The 18,228-nt window shown below is 42.8% G+C and overlaps 1 protein-coding gene across 1 annotated transcript; it reads left to right on the forward strand.

Moving 5' to 3' along the window:
* The first annotated feature begins 5,806 nt into the window (after positions 1–5,806).
* Positions 5,807–17,400, forward strand: LOC107112060 (vomeronasal type-2 receptor 26-like). Its single transcript, XM_015413127.1, has 6 exons — positions 5,807–6,024; positions 6,577–6,754; positions 9,064–9,909; positions 13,166–13,393; positions 15,525–15,651; positions 16,499–17,400. The coding sequence occupies exons 1-6, from the start codon at positions 5,807–5,809 to the stop codon at positions 17,398–17,400; spliced, it is 2,499 nt and encodes an 832-aa protein (XP_015268613.1).
* The last annotated feature ends 828 nt before the right edge of the window (positions 17,401–18,228 follow it).

Raw genomic sequence — 18,228 nt, forward strand, 5'->3', positions numbered from 1 at the left:
AGGGAAAGAAAAACACTACTCCTGGGCCTCTCACTAATAATAAAGCCAGTAAGAAAGAAAAACAAGAAATTACTAAGAGCAGTTGCCTTCTCCTTCCTTATCCTACTGGCTCTTTATTTTTGAACACTGCATACTTCTTTCTATAAACAGTCACTGTCTATCTTTCTAACCACAAACCATAACAAAAGTTTCACACCAAAACAGTTCTACTTCCCTTATATGGTCATTACCACCGAGTCTATGAGAAGGGAACAAGAGCGTCCTGTCTCTTTAAATCCAATACTCATCTGCTCTTCTACTTTACACCATTACAATCCTGTCTTTGATGTTATTCAATGTTTATCCACAGTTGATAATCCTTAAATGTTTTTACCGGCTCCTTGAAATGCACAAATCTCCAGCATTCATTCCAGCCTTGCCCACACCTGCAACAGGAACAAAAAGCTAAAAGTTATATCCACACTCCCTCCAGGAGGAAAAAGAGATAATGAAAACTAAAAGTATTGAGAACATGGAAATCTCACTCTATAACCACCCAAAAATTGTGAACATGGAAATAGCTGGGGTGCCGAGTTACTCATGAGCAGGAACAAGATCTTCTTGCATCCTCCTGTTCATATGCACAGTCAGGGCTTACGGTCCCTTTTGCTTGCCACTATTCACTGAGATGGGGGGAAACCTCCCACCTCTTTTTCTGTTTAGCTTTTTAAAGCTGCATAAGTGGTCTACACGTTAAAGAGTGAAGTAGATTTTCTCTTTTGTTGACACTGAAGTATTACTCACGGTACTGAAGCACTCTACGAGGCAGAGTTTCTAACACACACACACCCTTTCTGGAGGAGCAACAGCTATGAGCCCATGGGCATGGGCTTTTCTTCTCGATCCCAGTGTTGGAGGCGATCCAGGGCTCGCACCCGACAGTGGCAGCAGCTGCGGGGCCCCTGAATCAAGCCTCTTGCTCTCCCCCCTCTTCCTGAGGGGAGATTGGGGTCTCTGAGTGACTCAGACCCCCTATGGTAGATCAAAGAAGCCGTCGGTCCCAGGAGCTGTCCTGGGACACGTTCACATTGCCGCACTGTTCCTCCCCTCTCCTCATGCTAGTACAATATCTAATGACTAGAAATAATGCCCGTTGCAGAAATAAATACAACGGGATCTAGAAAGTGGCTCTGGGAGAGTGCTCTGGCTTTGGGCAAACAGTGTCAGTTTCCTGTGGCGACCTCAGCAGGGTTTAATGACAGAGTTCACTGTTTTCTCCAGAGGGACTGATCTCTGCTACCTGAAGAGCATTTGTATGTTTGAGTTATCTGTAGCCCTCACCTGGAGAGTGGTAACCATTGTTACCCATTCTCCTCTCCCCTATGAGGTATGTTATGCAACTGAAAACCCCAACTGACTCAGACCCCCTATGGTAGATCAAAGAAGCCGTCGGTCCCAGGAGCTGTCCTGGGACACGTTCACATTGCCACACTGTTCCTCCCCTCTCCTCATGCTAGTACAATATCTAATGATACGTGGATCCAGTCTAATACAAGAGATGCTGGCACTTAGTTGGGTTCTCTATCAGCCTCTACATTGGGGCACATCACTACTTCTGTATAATAAGTCTGTAGTTCTGGTAGCTGGGAAACTTTTGAATTGATTTGTTTCAAATATCATTTTCTGGCAGAATGCCTGGTTCTCATAGAATCACGGAATGTTAGAGTTGGAAGGGACCTTGCAGGTCATCTAGTCCAATCCCCTGCACTCTGCAGGAATATAGCCGAAATATAGTCCTACATACCTACAACATACCCAAAAGATGGTCGTCCAGCCTCAGCCTTCCTAAAATGTGGTGCCCAAAACTGGACACAGTACTCCAGGTAAGGCCTGACCATAGCAGAATAGAGTGGAACTACCACCTCCCGTGATCTGGACACAATGTTTCTGTTAATGCATCCTAAGGTTGCATTAGATTTCTTCACAGCCACATCGCACTGCAGGCTCATGTTTAGCTTGTGATCAACCAGAACATCTAGATCCCTTTCACATGTGCTGCTGTCAAGCCAAGTCCCTCCTATTCTATATCTGTGCCTTTTTTGTACCCAGGATCGGTTTTCTCTATAATTTCGGCGGACACCCTGCAGAAGCTCTGCCCCCAGGGGGGACCCCTCCTGCAAAAGCTACAGGGCTTGTCGCCGCAGGACTTTCAAAAGAACCCGGTGGCCATCAGGGACTGGGGCAAGTTCTGGGTGCAGTACAAAAACTTTTTGGGACTGTTGGACTTGCTGGTGGTGGAGGAAAAGCTCATGAACCTGTTGGGACTGTCGTGGTTCGAGCCGCTGGGGTTCCGAGTGACAGACGTAAACCAAGTAAAGACACAGAGCTTTGCATCAGTGTGCGATGAGTTCCCGGGGGTATTTGATGGCATGCTCAGCCGGTACTCTGGGCCCTTGGTCACACTGGACCTTGACCCCATGGTATAGCTTATTCGCATGAAGGCCAGACACCCCCTGCTAGCATTAAAACTGAAGATTGAGGCTGAGCTAGATCGCCTTGAGGAACAGGGGGTGCTGGAACCCATAACCCACACTAGGTGTGAAGCCGACGGGGATGTTAGAATATGCACCGATTACAAATGTACCCTGAATAAGGCACTCCAGGACCACACCGGTGGTCAGCCATGTCGTAGCTTAGGTAGCGGGGGCGTGGGTGTTTGGAAAATTGGACTTGGCCCAAGCATACCAGCAACTGCCAGTAGACACCACCACCGCCAAGGCCCAAACTATTTTTACTCACAAGGGAGCTTTCAAAGTTAAGCAGTTACAGTTCAGGGTGAGCGTGGCGCCAAGGATATTTCAAAATTTCATGGACTGTCTCCTTAAAGGGATTCCAGGAGTTCAGCCGTTTCCAGATGATGTGCTGATCACGGCCCTGAACTCCGAGACATTCACGGACCAGCTCCGGACGGTGCTTCAGTGCTTCGATGCCACAGGACTCAAAGTCAAGTGAGAAAAGTGCCTCCTGGGGGTGCTTGCGGGTGGAGTTCTTGGGGTTTGCAGTGGACGCCCAAGGAATCCACCCCACGGATTACAAGATTTGGGCCATCGTACAGGTGCCCCCTTCCTCATTACCAAGACAGAACTTCAAGCCTTTTGGGGGCTTTTACATTTTTATCATTCCTTTCTGCCCCACAAAGCCACCATGGCAGAGCTGCTCCACCATCTCCTGGACAAAAATTCCCCATGGGTCTGGGGCCCCGTGCACACTGCCGCTTTCCAGGCAGTGAAGGAACTGTTAACATCCAATGTGGTACTGGCCCATTTTGATGAAGCATTGCTGGTGGTGCTGGCTTGCAATGCTTCTCCCTATGGGGTGGGGGCAGTCCTGGGACATCAGCTGGTGGATGGCCATGAGGTCCCAGTCGCTTACTACTTGAGGACCTTGTTGGCGGCGGAACAGAATTATGCTCAGATCGATAAGGAGGTGCTGGCAATTGTGGCTGGGTTTAAGAAATTCCACAATTACTTATATGGCAGGCCCTTCACTATTGTCACTAAACATAAGCCCCTCTTAGGCCTCCTGGCCCCCGACCACCCAACCCCGCAAATGCTTTCTCCCCGGGTGCTGCACTGGTCCATTTTCCTGGTGGGTTACCATTATGCATTCGTCCACCGCCCGGGAAAGGCAACAGGCCACGCAGACACCCTGAGCTGCCTTCCTTTACCCTCCTCCAACCCCGATCCTGCTCCGGCCCATCACTTCACCCTCCTGGAGGCCCTCCTGGATTGGCTGGTCCAGGTGGCAGAGGTGGCCTGCGACATGTCTTAGGACTGGGTCCTCTCACAGGTCTTGGACTGGGTGGGGAGGGGATGCCCCATGGGCCTGGGGGGGCAGACTTCACTGTGTTTTCATCCCACAAGAATGAACTGTCCTCCCACAAAGGGTGCCTGCTGTGGGGTGGCTGGGTGGTGATCCCTGCCCCTTTACAGAAATGGGTACTTGCTGCCCTCCACAAAACGCATCCCAGGATTATCCAGATGAAAGCATTAGCCAGAAGCTACATGTGGTGGCCAGGGTTAGACCGGGACATTGAGGACAAGGTCAAGCATTGTCAGAAGTGTCAAGAGTCGCGGCCAGAGCCCCCCGAAGCACCAACACGGCCATGGGAGTCATCTCACAAACCCTGGGCCAGGTTGCACTTGGATTTTGCAGTTTCAGGGACAAATATTCTTCATCCTGATGGGAGCCTACAGCAAATGGTTAGAGGTAGTTCCGGTACCCTCAACCTCATCCCGCTCAGCCATCCGGGCAATGTGGGGGATTTTTAGCACCCAAGGTATACCCGACTCCCTAGTCACAGACAATGGCACAGTTTTCACCTCCACAGAATTCCGTGAGTTCACTCAGTATTACGGAATACGACACATCTGCTCTGCCCCATTTCATCCAGAGATAAGTTACCAGGCCGAGCGCATGGTCAGGACCACGAAGGAGGCCCTACGCTGGATGGACTTGGGGGACTGGGACTACAAGCTGGCTGCTTTTCTATTCGGCCAGTGCACAACCCCTCACACCACTACCGGGCGCAGTCTGGCCAAACTCCTCCTGGGTTGGTGCCTGACAACGTGGTTAGATCGCCTCCACCCAGACAGGGCACCAGAACATGACACAAGCCCAGAAGAGCAGGAGGCACCAAGGCGATCTGGTGTATGCCCAGGACTACGCAAGGGGTCCGGCGTGGATCCAGGCCAGGGTCATTAGGGTAACAGGGCCACTTTCCTATGAGGTCTCTGGGGAAGACTGACAACTCTTAAAGCAGCACATCGACCAGCTGCACCACCATATCCTCCCAGCAGATCCAGATGACAGCAACTGCGAGGGTCCTGACACCCAAGAGGAAGAAGCGCTAGCACAGCTGATCCCAGGGACACCCCAGGGACTGGTGAGAAATGCCTCCATTGTGCCCTCCAGAAGTCAGGAACCAAACAGCCAACCTGCCTTGAATGAGCACGCAGTGGAGGAAGCACCACCGCAAATACTGGCCAGTGCAATTCCCTTCAAAAGGCTCGAGGCTCCAGTGGAGCCAGAACTTTGCCGCTTCTCCAGAGAATGGAAAGCACCCACGTACCACAGAGACTACGTCTGCTTTCGCACCCTCTTTGAGGATGACTTTCTGACAATATAGCTGTATGAGGGGACTGCAGCCAGGAGGGTGCACAGGAGCCCGCTCTTCTTCCCCCATTGGGGGGCATAAACGGTCAGGGGGCTCCCCTATGTAGGTCTGAGGGCAGCTGCCACCAGTGCCCATTGGCTAAGACCATCCCTCGCACCAATCTGAAGCAGCATTATACGTTCTAAGTATAGAGAAATCAGTGGGCTCAGGGTTGCATTTTGAAATACAGACAGATGTGGCCACTTTTCTCTTGCTATCCCCCTGAGAAGGATCTGACAAAATTTCTGTTGCAACATGATTGACATGTTACTTTTACAGTCAGCATTGCAGAGAAATTATAAGGCTGTGTAAGAGTTTCTCTTCCCTGTAATTATCCAATTTCCCATCATTTCTTCTACTTCTCTGTCCCTAGAGAGTGCAGTGATCATGAACAATATTACAAAGACCAGAAGCTTTTCCAATAGTCCTGTACCTGTTAGAAGCAGGGGCTGGGCTCCGTCACTGTTTTTTCTTTTAATCTTTTTTTAAACCTGGTACACTCACTCTTTGAGACTGGCCATTCCACTCCAGGCTGTAGAACCCAGAGATGTTTGAATTATAATGTGGGAACCGATTAACCACGATCAAAACGACAGATTTTCTTGCCGGATGATGGTATCGATACTGTTGATCTTAGTCCTCCTGCCTCAGGTGTTCTCCAAGATGCGAATTGCTAACTGCAACACCACTGGTGACCCTCTTTCTATTCTTCACCAGTATTATCAGCCGGGAGAGCACATTATTGCTGCCATTTTTTCTCAGATCTACAAATGTTCCAGACCAATAACCTTTGAAAATATTCCTTCTAATGATATCTTTGAGGACCTTATGTAAGAGGTAGTTTTTAAAAATCCAAATGATAAATCTTGTCCCCATAATAGTCTTAATACTGTGCACTGGTCCCTTTCTTCCCACAAGAAGACAACTTACATGTCCCTTGGTTCAAGTGTAATTTCACACTGGCCTTTTGTCTAAAATGTAAAAGAAGCTAAAAGTACCCCAACAACCCAACACACATCTCCATCTATTTTGTCAATGGCATGCCTCTCTGTAAATAATTCTGTTAGTATGGGTATGTGTGTCTTTCAGATTAGTATTCCTCTTCAATAGGAGATACCATAAGTTTGCTTTGTGGGACAATATTACTTCACACATCCCAGGCAATCTCCTTTAGTGCAATGTACTTTGAAAACACCCATAGCATTAAAATGTAGCAGGTATCATGTTTGGAAGTGCATGCAGTGATACAACATGTAACTTTCATTCAGAGTCATGACTCATATCTACCAGCATATCCTGGCCTTGGTGTTTGCCATTAAGGAGATCAATGAAAATCCCCAGATTTTGCCCAACGTCACCCTGGGCTTCCACATCTATAATGACTACTTCAGTGCAAGCAGGACCTATCAATCCTCCATGGAAATTGTCTCCACACGGGGCAGATTCATCCCTAACTACAAGTGTGACAACAAAAATGATCTTGTAGCCGTTATTGGAGGACCTCAGTCTTATACCTGTGTCCACATGGCTGAAATCCTATCTGCCTACAAGGTCCCACAGGTACAATATAATCTTATACATTTGAGATGCAGTTTTCTGGGTTGGAGTGATATGAATGAAATGACAAAGGCCCACCCCTGCAGGTTTCCAATTTCTATGTTTTAACTGGAGTTTTTAACTTGTATATTTGTATACCTGAATAATGTTTGTTTTTTTCAACTGGATCTGGTTATGGACCATAACATAATTAATTGAAATTGAAATACACAATAATAAAAGAGCTCATGAACAACCAAGCTTGAAATTGAAACAGGTGACACATAGAGGTATTAAAGGCATTTGTAGACCTGTGGGATTTTCTTGTGAACTGAGTAGGAAGGTAGCCAGCTAAGTAGCGTGAGGTGGGTTATCATGGAGGGAATGAGAAATCCTTGACTTCTTAGCAAGGAAATAATTAAAAAGGTGTTTGGAGCAAGAAACTTTATTGGGTTCTGAAAAGAAATTGGCAACTTATAGCCACTTACAAACTGGATTTACATGCTATCTGAAAGTCCTGTTCCCACAGTTACCCCATTGCATCAGAAAAATATGAAGCAACAAGAAATAAAAAGCATGAGGAAACTGTAGTGTGAAAGGGACCTCTGAGAGCTGTAACAGTCCGTCCAGACTTACGGAAGATATACTTGTGCAGAAGGGAGTGAAACAGGGTTGTGTGCTAGCTCCCACCCTGTTTAACTTGTATTTGAATGACCTAATTGCCAGTCTGGAAGGTAGTGAAATTATGCCACCTGCCATAGGGCAATACAAAGTTCCAATTCTTTTGTATGCGGACGACATGGTTCTTCTCTTTGTAACCAAGATTGGTCTGAGGAGGTTACTTAATAAATTGGGCGAGTATTGCAGGGCACAAGCCCTGCAAATAAACTACGCCAAATCTAAATTTCTAGTTTTTAGGAAAAGACCCAAGAAATCCATTTGGAGCATTCTTGATACACCAATTGAGCAATGTAGCACATACAGATATCTGGGTATAATCTGTTCAGAAACCCTCTCTTGGCATCCCCATATCACACAATTGAAGACCACTGCCATGAATAATTTAGGGGCTTTGCTGAAGTTTTACTTCTCTAGGGGTGGAGGTATGATTGACCCGGTTGTTAAATTATACATGAGTAAGATAATCTCAGCAATGTTGTATGGGGTAGAGATTTGGGGTTGGGACGAATCGTTGCTGTCCCTGCTAGAAACCGTGCAAAATTACTTTATGAGGCGGATTTTGGTTTTACCCAAAGGTGCACCTGTGGCATTGATGAGGGCCGAACTGGGAATGGTATCCCTGAAAGCCAGGGTAAACATAAGAATCCTTTCTTATTGGAGGAATGTTTAGAACGACCTCAGGATATCCTAGGTGTTCAAAGTTTTGGATTGCTGTTGAAATCCTCAAAAAGATTAGATGATCATTTGAACTCTATTTTATTGAAATACTCAATCCCCAATGACTTATTGGTAAATGAAAATCAAAAGTCTAAATTGAAGGAATGGATATTTAATAAGGATGGGCTTTTGAACCGCCATGTGGTGGTAAGTTGCCATATGGCCCCCTTGTATATGATCTTTAAGAGAGATCATTGGAGGACTGTATATCTTGAGAAACTAACTACTCTGGAGCTGAGAAGGGCTTTTACTGCCCTAAGGTTCCACGCCATACCTTCAATGGTTTGTATTGGCTGCTTTCTGGGTGCCCCTGCCGCCTCGAGAATATGCCAATGTGGTATGGGCGAAGTGGATGATGTCGAGCATTACATTTTGAGATGTTCATGGCACGAATCACTTAAGCAAAGGTTTATTTATCCTATTGTACCTCTGCATAATTTCAGATCAGGATTTGATGGTTTTCTTGCTCTCTGATATTGATACACATGTTACCAGCAGAATGGCCTTGTTTGCACTGGCGGCAAAAAAAGATAAGATTGGGTTCAGGACTTACTGCAACTTATTGATGTATAATGTTTGTTGTGCTTTGATTTATTTTGTGTTGTTATGGCTAATGGCTAAGACAATAAACTAAACTTACTTACAGTGTAATAGTCAAGATGCTACAAAGAAATGCAGAAATAATAACACGTGCCCCATGATCCAATTTCCATTTCTCAGACAGAGTACCAAATAGTAAGGGTGGTTTTTTAAAAAAAATCTTCCCAGTTCCAGCACTGGACATGAATGAGGAATACACAAAATGGAATTTGTCTAGGATCTCAGTTAATGTTTGTGGGAAAGCAGAACAATTTATTTACCACAATACAGTTACACACAAACCTTTCACTTTGGAAATCTCTTTCCTTTCTCCCCTCTTTTCTATATTTCTTTAGCTGACTTATGGCTGTGTTCCAATGATGATTAACAGAGCCCAAGGAGTATTCTCCTACCAGACCTTTCCAAATGAAGCTCTTCAGCATGTTGGGATTCTCCAGTTGTTGATGTATTTCAGGTGGACTTGGATTGGAGTGATCTCTCAAACTGAGATGAATGAATATGCGGAGAGGTTTGTTCAGAATGCACTTCCCATATTTCTCCAAAGTGGAATCTGCATTGACTTCATAGAACGAACCCCTATATTATCATTTTCCACACAGATCACCGAAACACAAAACAGTGTCGCTAAAACAGGCAGCATTATCATGAGAAGCTCAGCGAATGTCATACTCGTATATGGTGAAATTGATACCATGATTGTTTTGAGAATATTGCTTGATATTTCAGAGTTTGAGGACCTATCAATGAAGACAAAAGGTAAAGTCTGGATTCTGACAGCCCAGATGGCTTTCACTTCACTCCCCTTCCAAAGAAATTCGGACATACATTTCCTCCATGGTGCTCTATCCTTTGCAAGTCACTCCAAGGAACTCTTTGGATTCCAAAAGTTCCTTCAGATGAGGAACCCAACCTCAGAAAAAGAAGATGGCTTTATCATGGATTTCTGGCAACAGGCGTTTAACTGCTTATTCCGCAAGACCATGGCAGATGACACAGATGAGAAGATATGCACAGGGGAGGAGAAACTGGAAAGTGTTCCTGGATCAGTTTTTGAAATGAGCATGACAGGCCACAGCTACAGCATCTACAATGCTGTCTATGCTGTGGTGCATGCTTTGGATGCCATGCGTTTATCCCATTTGAAACATGAGTCGAGGGTACTTCTGAATCAACTATGGCAGGTAACATTCTGAACACACTAGGATAGGATCCAGGAACTGACTCCTCCCTCAGTTATGGCAGTTCTCATCGCATCAGTGAGGGTACATACTTTTCAACCCTAGATTCCACCCGGTGGAACACTCATCTTGAGGAGGCAAGGGGCAGTGTATGTAGAGGTTTTTGGGAGGCCCTGCAAGGCCATTTCGTTTGCTAGAGCTATTTAAGTGATAAGGGTTATGGGGGGGGGTATTGTATTTTGCATATTATGTGTTGGGATTTGTAAACTGCCAGGAGCCATGAGAAAAGGAAAGGTACAGATAAAGTATACCTTAATCATTCTCCTTCAGGATTTTCTTCTGTATCCTCTATTATGTTAGTATAATATCTAATGATGTGTGGATCCAGTCTCATACAAGACACCTTGGGACTTAATTGGGTTCTCTATCAGCCTCTACATAGGCACATCATTACTTCTATAGTAAGTCTTTAGTTCTGGCTGTTTGGAAACTTATAAATGGATTTGTTTCAAATTTCATTGTCTGGTGAAATGCCTGCTTCTCCAGTGCAATGCATTGTGTGAGGTGCCTAGCTTTCCGGCGACAATAGTGTAAACATTTCAGGAATACCAAAGACAAGCTGAAGAAGATGAAGAAATCATTGAGTAGACTATTTCTAATGTGCTTCAAAGCTTAGTGCAATGTGATCCAAAACATATTTTGGATTCTTTCCTTCAATTAATCCATATCTGGAGTTTTGTTTTGGCTCTCCAGTGTTTTGTGGTAGATTTTTCAAGTCATCTAAGTGACCAAAAGGACATTTCCAGAAGGTCAGAATTTATAGATATTTTGAGGTACATTAATTCAAGAAGGGGGATGGGAAAGGTATGGTATAGCCTGATCTTGTCAGAATCTAAGCAATGGTGATACTTGGATGGGAGATCAACAAGAAAAACCCTGCTCCTTCCAGTCTTCGGTGCTTCAACGATGGCTGCGTCTCTTGGCTCCTCCGAGTGGCGTGTGCCATGAATCGGGGATTAGGAGAGAGCGTGATTGTGCACGCTCCCCCATGGAGCCCATAGGCAATGGAGAGCCCTACCTCCGGCCATCAGCTGGTACATGGGGGCTACTCTCTGCCCGAAGGTCCTGCCCTGATTCCCAGTATTGGATTTGAAGTGACCACTGGGACAAGCGTTTGGAGGTTTAGCGATTCTCTCTGCCTCGCGTGATCCCAGGGGCCGTCTCAGGACCTGGTGGATCGATTCAAGGACTGATGAGTGAGTTTTCATTGAAATGAGACACCAAAGCCTAGATGTGAAGTCCCCCTACTATAAACGGAGGGGGGGAGGGGACGCCCTATCTCCCAACGTTTTAAGCGAATGCGAAAGCATGATTGGAGGGACTGATCAAATTGTGGCGATGGACTGTAGCAGAATGTTTTTTCTGAAAGAAAGTTAGAGACTTTGGCATTCTTTCTCGGCTAATGTAAACATCCCCAAAAGATGGCAATGAGAGGCAAAGAGGGAGGTGGGATCAATGTTTTCTTCAGGAAGGAGAACAGTGGAAAGCTAGGTCATGTGACCTAACCATAGATTCTGTCCTTAAAGTGAATCGTGGGCCCTCTGGTGGCTAAAGTGGAGTAGCAACCTAGATCTGTACTAAAAAAGTGGCTATATTTTTAAAGGGACAGTATTTGGTGCGTGCTTTGATCATAGAGACTTATGAATGGTAAGGAGATTCTAAAATTTAGTTTACTTGCGGTTTGATTGGCAAGCGGATCGAAAAGTGGGGGGTTTTTCCGGAGTAAAAGGCTCGCTACCCCAACTTCACAAGATCTGCTTGCTAAGAGAAAGGTTGGATTCTCCAATCAGTGTGTTTTTAATGCAACAAAAGGAAGGACTCTTTTGATTCAAGATGTTTAAGGAAGCGAAGATGTCCCTGGAAAAAGGAACTTGGTTTATATCATGAATGGACAGGTCTGAACTTATAAAAGCTCAAAGTTAATTGGAAAAAGAAGATACATCTAAGACGGAAGAAGATAAATTGTTGTAATGTTCTTACTGAGGGAACATTAGTTTTAAAGATTTTGCCTATGGGGGAGGAGGAAAGCGTAAAAGGAGATGCCAATTTTTCTTAAGGGCTGTGTTTATGTGTGTTCTAGCTTTAGAATTACTTTCTGTCTAGTCTGATAAGCTGGTTTTGTCAACAGAAGTGGTGATTGGCGAGCCATGCTTAAAACCATGCTTTAAGCATTGTAAAACATCCACACTTGGGTTTTTAGTTAGGTTCTTTTTACTTTTTCCTTTAGATTGTAGAATTTTCCCTTCCCAATTTCTGTTGTAGTTTTATAGAAATGCAAATAAAAAATTCCCCTTTGGAGGGCTAAAAAAAACAAAAACAAGGAAAACCCTGCAGAAGAAGGAAAAGGTGAATTGCCTATGCTTCTCACTTGCCTCAAAAGCCCCTACCTGGGATCATTGTCAGATGGTTGTGAATTGATGTCCAGTATGTATGAAATTCAAGAAATCTTCAAGCAAAGTGGTTCTTGATCCGAAACATATTTTTGCTTCTTTCCCTGATTTAGTACATATTTGGAGTTATGTTTTGACTCTCCAGTATTTTGTGGTAAATGTTTCAAGTCACTGTAAGCTGGTTGTGACTTGCTGCCCATTATTTATGAAATTTATGAAGTCGTCAAGCAAAGTGGTTCTTGATGCTGTTAAAGGACATGAATAATGGACTGGATGGAATGACCACAGATGTATTATACCAGCAGAGGAATTTTCCACCCGCATCGGGAGCTTTCTACCTGGAGAAGAGCCTCTTGAATCCACAGAAGGTTCCCTGTGTGAGAGGAACATTTCACTTTTGGTGGCACTGATCTGTGCAATGGAAGCCTATGTTTTCCTCTTAACCACAGGTCATTTTCCATGGCAGAAGAACTTTATTCAAGGGAGAGAAGATTTTTTTTCCATTGAAGAAAAACTCCTTCTGTTTGGGAAAGGTTTCTTTCTACTGTAGAAACAATCTGCATCCTCAGGATGTCTGCTCTTGATTGAAAAAGCAATTTGATCCAATATGCACTGGATGTTTCAGAAATGTAGTAGTAGAATGGAAAGAGAATGTCACTATCCAATAATAATTATTATTATTTTTGTCTTAACAGCTATTGCTAATGCTCTGGGCACAACCATGCACAAGGCTTTATATGAGACTAACAATGGTATTTCTTGGTAAAAATATTAAATCCATATTCTTTCTTTCTTTCTTTTTATGTCAGCTCCACCACTTTCTCAGAGGCATCTCATTTAACAACAGTGCTGGGGAAAAGATCTCTTTTGATCAATATGGGGAAATCATAGCTGGATATGATATTACCAACTGGGTCACATTCCCAAACCAGTCCTTTCTGCAAGTCAAAGTTGGGAACATAATCCCCAAAACACCCACAGGAAAAGGGTTTACAATCCACGAAGATGCCATTGTATGGCCTCAGACCTTCAAACAGGTGTGGAGCATGTAAATTTTAAAGCTTATCCTTTCATTTCTTTAAAAAGTGGTTTGGTTGGTTCAGACAGTGAAATATGTCAGAGTCTGCATTCTGTGAGTTAGATGAATTCCATTTGTTTGATAATTTTCAGTCCCAAATTCATACCAGGCAAGACACTAAAGCTATGCAGAAGGATGCTTATTATGGCAATTACACAAGGAAAAACAATGATTTTATAACCTATGGCGATATGATAAACTCACAAGGTGGCATCAAGACATGGCAAGAAGGAAAGGAAATACAAGGATGGATGTACTTTCAAATTGCTTCCAGATTAAAACATTATATTTTCACTAAAAGTGGAGTTATTAATGAACTCTGATTATGAAAAGATTGTCTCACAATCTAAGAACCATTTACTAGAATGAATTTACATGTTATTTCTTCAGTATGGTTCTAAAGGAGAATGGGTCAAACCCTGCATGATTAAATAGATGCAAAATTTTGGTGAGGAAATACAGTTTTAATGTTGGGAAATCCTAGGGACTAAAGGTATTAGATTCACTCCTAGCAAGCGTTAAGAGAAAACTGGTACAAGACATTTTACCGGTGGTAAGTCACCACAAAACTTATTGCAAAGATATTGTCTCACAATCTTGCTGGAAATGTAAAGAAGAAGATGGAACCTTTTATCGTATGTGGTGGACCTGCATCAAGACAAAAAGATACTGGAAAAATATACATGAAGAAATTCAAAATATTTTAAAAACCAAATTCCCAAAGAAACCAGAGGCTATATTACTTGGAATCCTGCCAGATAACATTGACAGAATCTCACAAGACCTACTTAGATATATGATGACTGCTGCCAGAGTAATATTTGCAATGAAATGAAAGACAGAAGAGTGTCCTACAATAGAGATCTGGAAAGAAAAACTGTCTGAGTATGCAACATTAGCAAAACAAACCAGTTATATAAACATAAGACTATTGAAAGAATTTCAGCAGAAATGGCAAGCTTATTGCTCATACTATGGGAATGATTAACTTTTTTCATTTTAGTTCTGGAATTATCTGAATATCATACTAAAGGTGATGAAGATATTGATTATAGTTTCAATGTATTATTCTATATTCCACTAGTATTTAAATAATTAGTAAGAATAAAATTTAGATTTAGAGAAACAATTACGATGACATTTAGGTTTTTACAACGATTTATTTTAGCATAGAGGTTCATCCAACTGTTAAAGATGTATCCTATTTTATCCTTAATAGATTATCTCTAATTTCAGGAAAGTTCTTGTTTATTCTTTAAGGAGAGAATCTATCACAAAATTCTGTAATATTGTTGTTTTATTGTCTGCTTCTGTACTTGAAATACGTAATACATTTGGTAATACATCTGATTTTACTTGTATGTAACAACTCATAATATCTGATAAACCTGATGAATCATATTTTCCCCATCTCTTCTTTCCTTCTGTATACCACCTTTATTTTCTGAGAAAATAATTTTTAAAAAATTAAAATGAAAAAGTTGGTTTGGTTGGTTCAGACTGTGCAATATGTCCAAGTCTGCATTCTGTGAGTTAGACGAATTGCATTCCTTTGATAATTTTCAGCCTCATAGTCATTCCAGGAAAAACATTAAAGCTATGCAGAAGGTTCCCTTGAATTTGGTGTAACTCATTGCTGAGTACATATACATCAGTTATCAGTACCAGTCTGCACTGACCTGGATACCAATCCAGAATATTTAGTAAGTTTCCAAATCAATGTCCAAGCTAGAATGTAAACTGTAATGGAGCAAAAGGTCAAAGAACAATCAGAACATTAACAGCATCAAACAATACTTAACAGATGGCACCTAAAGCTTGAAAATGGTGCCAAAATACTGTGAAATCTATTTCAAAGATTATAGTGCTGGATGAAGTATTGAGGATATGTGTATATATTGACTAAGAATCCTTTATTGTATAGACATCTCTAGTGCATGTGGAGGTTGAAACTATCTATTGCAGAGTGTTGTCCAGATTTGATCCTTATGCTGTTTGAGCAGCAACATGTTTCTTAACATTTTAAAAAAAATAAGTGAGACAGTATTCAAAAACAGGTAATGTAATTCTCCTCTTAAATTTTTGGACAGACACCCCCACTTTCTGTATGTAGTGACAAGTGCAGTCCTGGTTATGGGAGGAGAGAGAAAGAAGGACAACCATTTTGCTGCTATGATTGTTTTCCGTGCCCTGTTGGGAAGATCTCCAACAACAAGGGTAAGAAACATTCTGGGTAATGCAGCATGCATTCTTCAAGGCTTATTGGCCTTCATTAAAAAACGAAGTAATGGTGACAATTTCTGGTGAGATTATAAAGTGTGATCCAATCATTGTTAGGTGTGTGACAATGTGCACAGTACCTCACTTGATTGGAAAGAATAAAACAATTACCTGTAGATCAAGAAAAAATGGAAATAGTGCTAACCCCTGTATTTTGATATCAAGAGTGGATAGACTCCTTCCATTTGATTTGAGCTTCTTTTTATCATAGGAGTTCCCAAACATTTACAACATTTACAATTTTATATTTTATATATTGAATTTTTGAACTGCCCTTCCAATGGAACCAGGCTCAGGTTGGTATACAACCCAGTAGTATAAAACATCAATAAAACAAACTAAAATTTACTTAAGGCAGTAAAAACATAATGATTAAATTCATAGCTTGACTACATTAACTACAGATGGCACTAAAATTTTAAAAGCACCGCTGTCTCATGGGGAATGGGTGTGGGAATGAGAAATGGGAGGTCCAAGATGGAACTGTCACTGTCCTCAAACAAATGCCTGGTGGAACATCTCTGCCCTGCATGCCCTATGGAACTGTAGAATGTCCCACAGGGCACGGATGTTATTCAGCAGAGAGTTCTACCAGGTTGGAACCAGGGCAGAGAAGGCCATGGCCAAGGTCAAGGACAGCTGGACTAATTCCTGATTAGTGGTGAGTCCATGAGAAGAATGCAGATCTGTCTGCCATAATTTGATTTAACAGCTCTCATTCAAATTAATATGGCAGCTCAATGATTGCATCCATTTATAGAAATCTGGGTTGTTGTTTTTTTAGATACAGATGACTGTTTTCAATGTCCAGAAGATCACTATCCAAACAAAGAGCAAAACTTATGCCTTCCCAAAGTTCAAAGCTTCCTGTCTTATGAAGAACCTTTGGGGATTAGTCTGTCCATTTTTGCCCTTTCCTTTTCTTTCATCACAGTTTTGGTGCTTGGAATCTTCATCAGGAACCGGAACACTCCCATAGTCAGAGCCAACAACCGTAACCTCACTTACACTATCCTCATCTCTCTTCTGCTCTCCTTCCTTTGTTCTTTGCTATTCATTGGCCAGCCTCACAAGGTGACATGTCTCCTTCGACAACCTGCTTTTGGCATGATCTTTTCAGTGGCAATTTCTTGTGTGTTGGCCAAAACCATCACTGTGATTCTAGCTTTCAAGGCCACAACACCGGGGTCAAGGATGAGGAAGTGGATGGGGGAAAGTTTGGCAGCCTCCATTGTTGTTTTCTGCTCCATTGTTCAAGCCACTATTTGCAATGTGTGGCTACTAACATTTGCCCCATTCCCAGATTTTGACGCATACTCAGTAACTAAAGAAATCATTGTGGAATGTAATGAAGGATCAGTAACCATGTTTTATTGTGTCTTGGGCTACATGGGTTTTTTGGCCATCGTGAGCTTCACCATAGCTTTCCTAGCCAGGCGCTTACCTGACAGTTTCAATGAAGCCAAATTCATCACCTTCAGCATGTTGGTCTTTTGCAGTGTTTGGTTGTCCTTTGTTCCAACGTATCTTAGCACCAAAGGGAAATTCATGGTGGCTGTGGAGATCTTCTCCATACTGGCTTCCAGCACTGGTTTGCTGAGTTGTATATTTTTCCCCAAATGCATTATAATTCTTTGTAGGCCTGATCTAAATAAGAAGGAGTATTTGATAAACCGAAGGAAATAAATTGTCTCTATCTCTGTTGTTTTATGTTTGCGTAGAGTGGAATTTTTGTGATCACTTCCTTCTAGCATTACTAACTGCATTGCTAGCAGGTGGCAACCAACAAGAGTCTGGGTGATCTAAATAAGAGGGAGTATTTGATAAACTGAAATAAATAAATTGTTTCTATCTCTGTTGTTTTAGGTTATAATTCAAGGTTTACATAGAGTGGAATGTGTCTGATTGCTTCTATCTAGCATTGCTAGCACCCGGCAACCAACAACAGTCTGGGTGGCATGGGCTTCAGTGGGTGCCATCAGTGTAACGGCATTATGTCACTTCTTGGGAAAAACCAGAAGTAACATTGCACCACTGTAGGAATCACCCAAACTCTATTATTAAACAGTGGAATTTCAAGTGATTCTTAGAACTGTGTGATATCACTTCCTGACTTTCCCTGCCACTGATGCAATGTTGTTGTGCTGATGGCAATTTTTAATTTTTTCTTTTCCCACCAGCCATGGCATGCAACTGGAGCTGGGGGCAAGAGATTTCCTGTCCCCATGGGAAAATAATACACCTACTTCCTTCTCAGCAGTACCGTGCTTCCCATTATGAAAGGTTGTGGCCTAGCCTCCATACCCTCACCTTTCCCTGCTTTCTTCTCTTCCTCCTTCCCACTCTCCAACTGACCTACCTTGATTCGTTCCCTAGTCTTCAGGTTTTGCTCCTTCCCTCTTCATAGCAGCTTCTTTTCTTTTCTTCTTTCCCACCCACATAACTTTTTCTGTTTACCTTCTCTGTCATTTGACTGCTTCCTTCTCTTCTTCTGACTTTAACTTTGTGAAATCC

The sequence above is a fragment of the Gekko japonicus genome, unplaced genomic scaffold (genome assembly GCF_001447785.1).
Source record: "Gekko japonicus isolate JY-2015 unplaced genomic scaffold, Gekko_japonicus_V1.1 scaffold4260, whole genome shotgun sequence".
Taxonomy (NCBI): domain Eukaryota; kingdom Metazoa; phylum Chordata; class Lepidosauria; order Squamata; family Gekkonidae; genus Gekko; species Gekko japonicus.

Excerpts from the sequence above, each read along its gene's own strand:
- LOC107112060 (XM_015413127.1), top strand. The coding sequence starts at position 5,807 with ATGGTATCGATACTGTTGATCTTAGTCCTCCTGCCTCAGGTGTTCTCC. Across the intron at positions 6,025-6,576 it reads GATATCTTTGAGGACCTTAT|CTACTTCAGTGCAAGCAGGA; the intron begins GTAAGAGGTAGT and ends CATCTATAATGA. Across the intron at positions 6,755-9,063 it reads CTGCCTACAAGGTCCCACAG|CTGACTTATGGCTGTGTTCC; the intron begins GTACAATATAAT and ends ATATTTCTTTAG.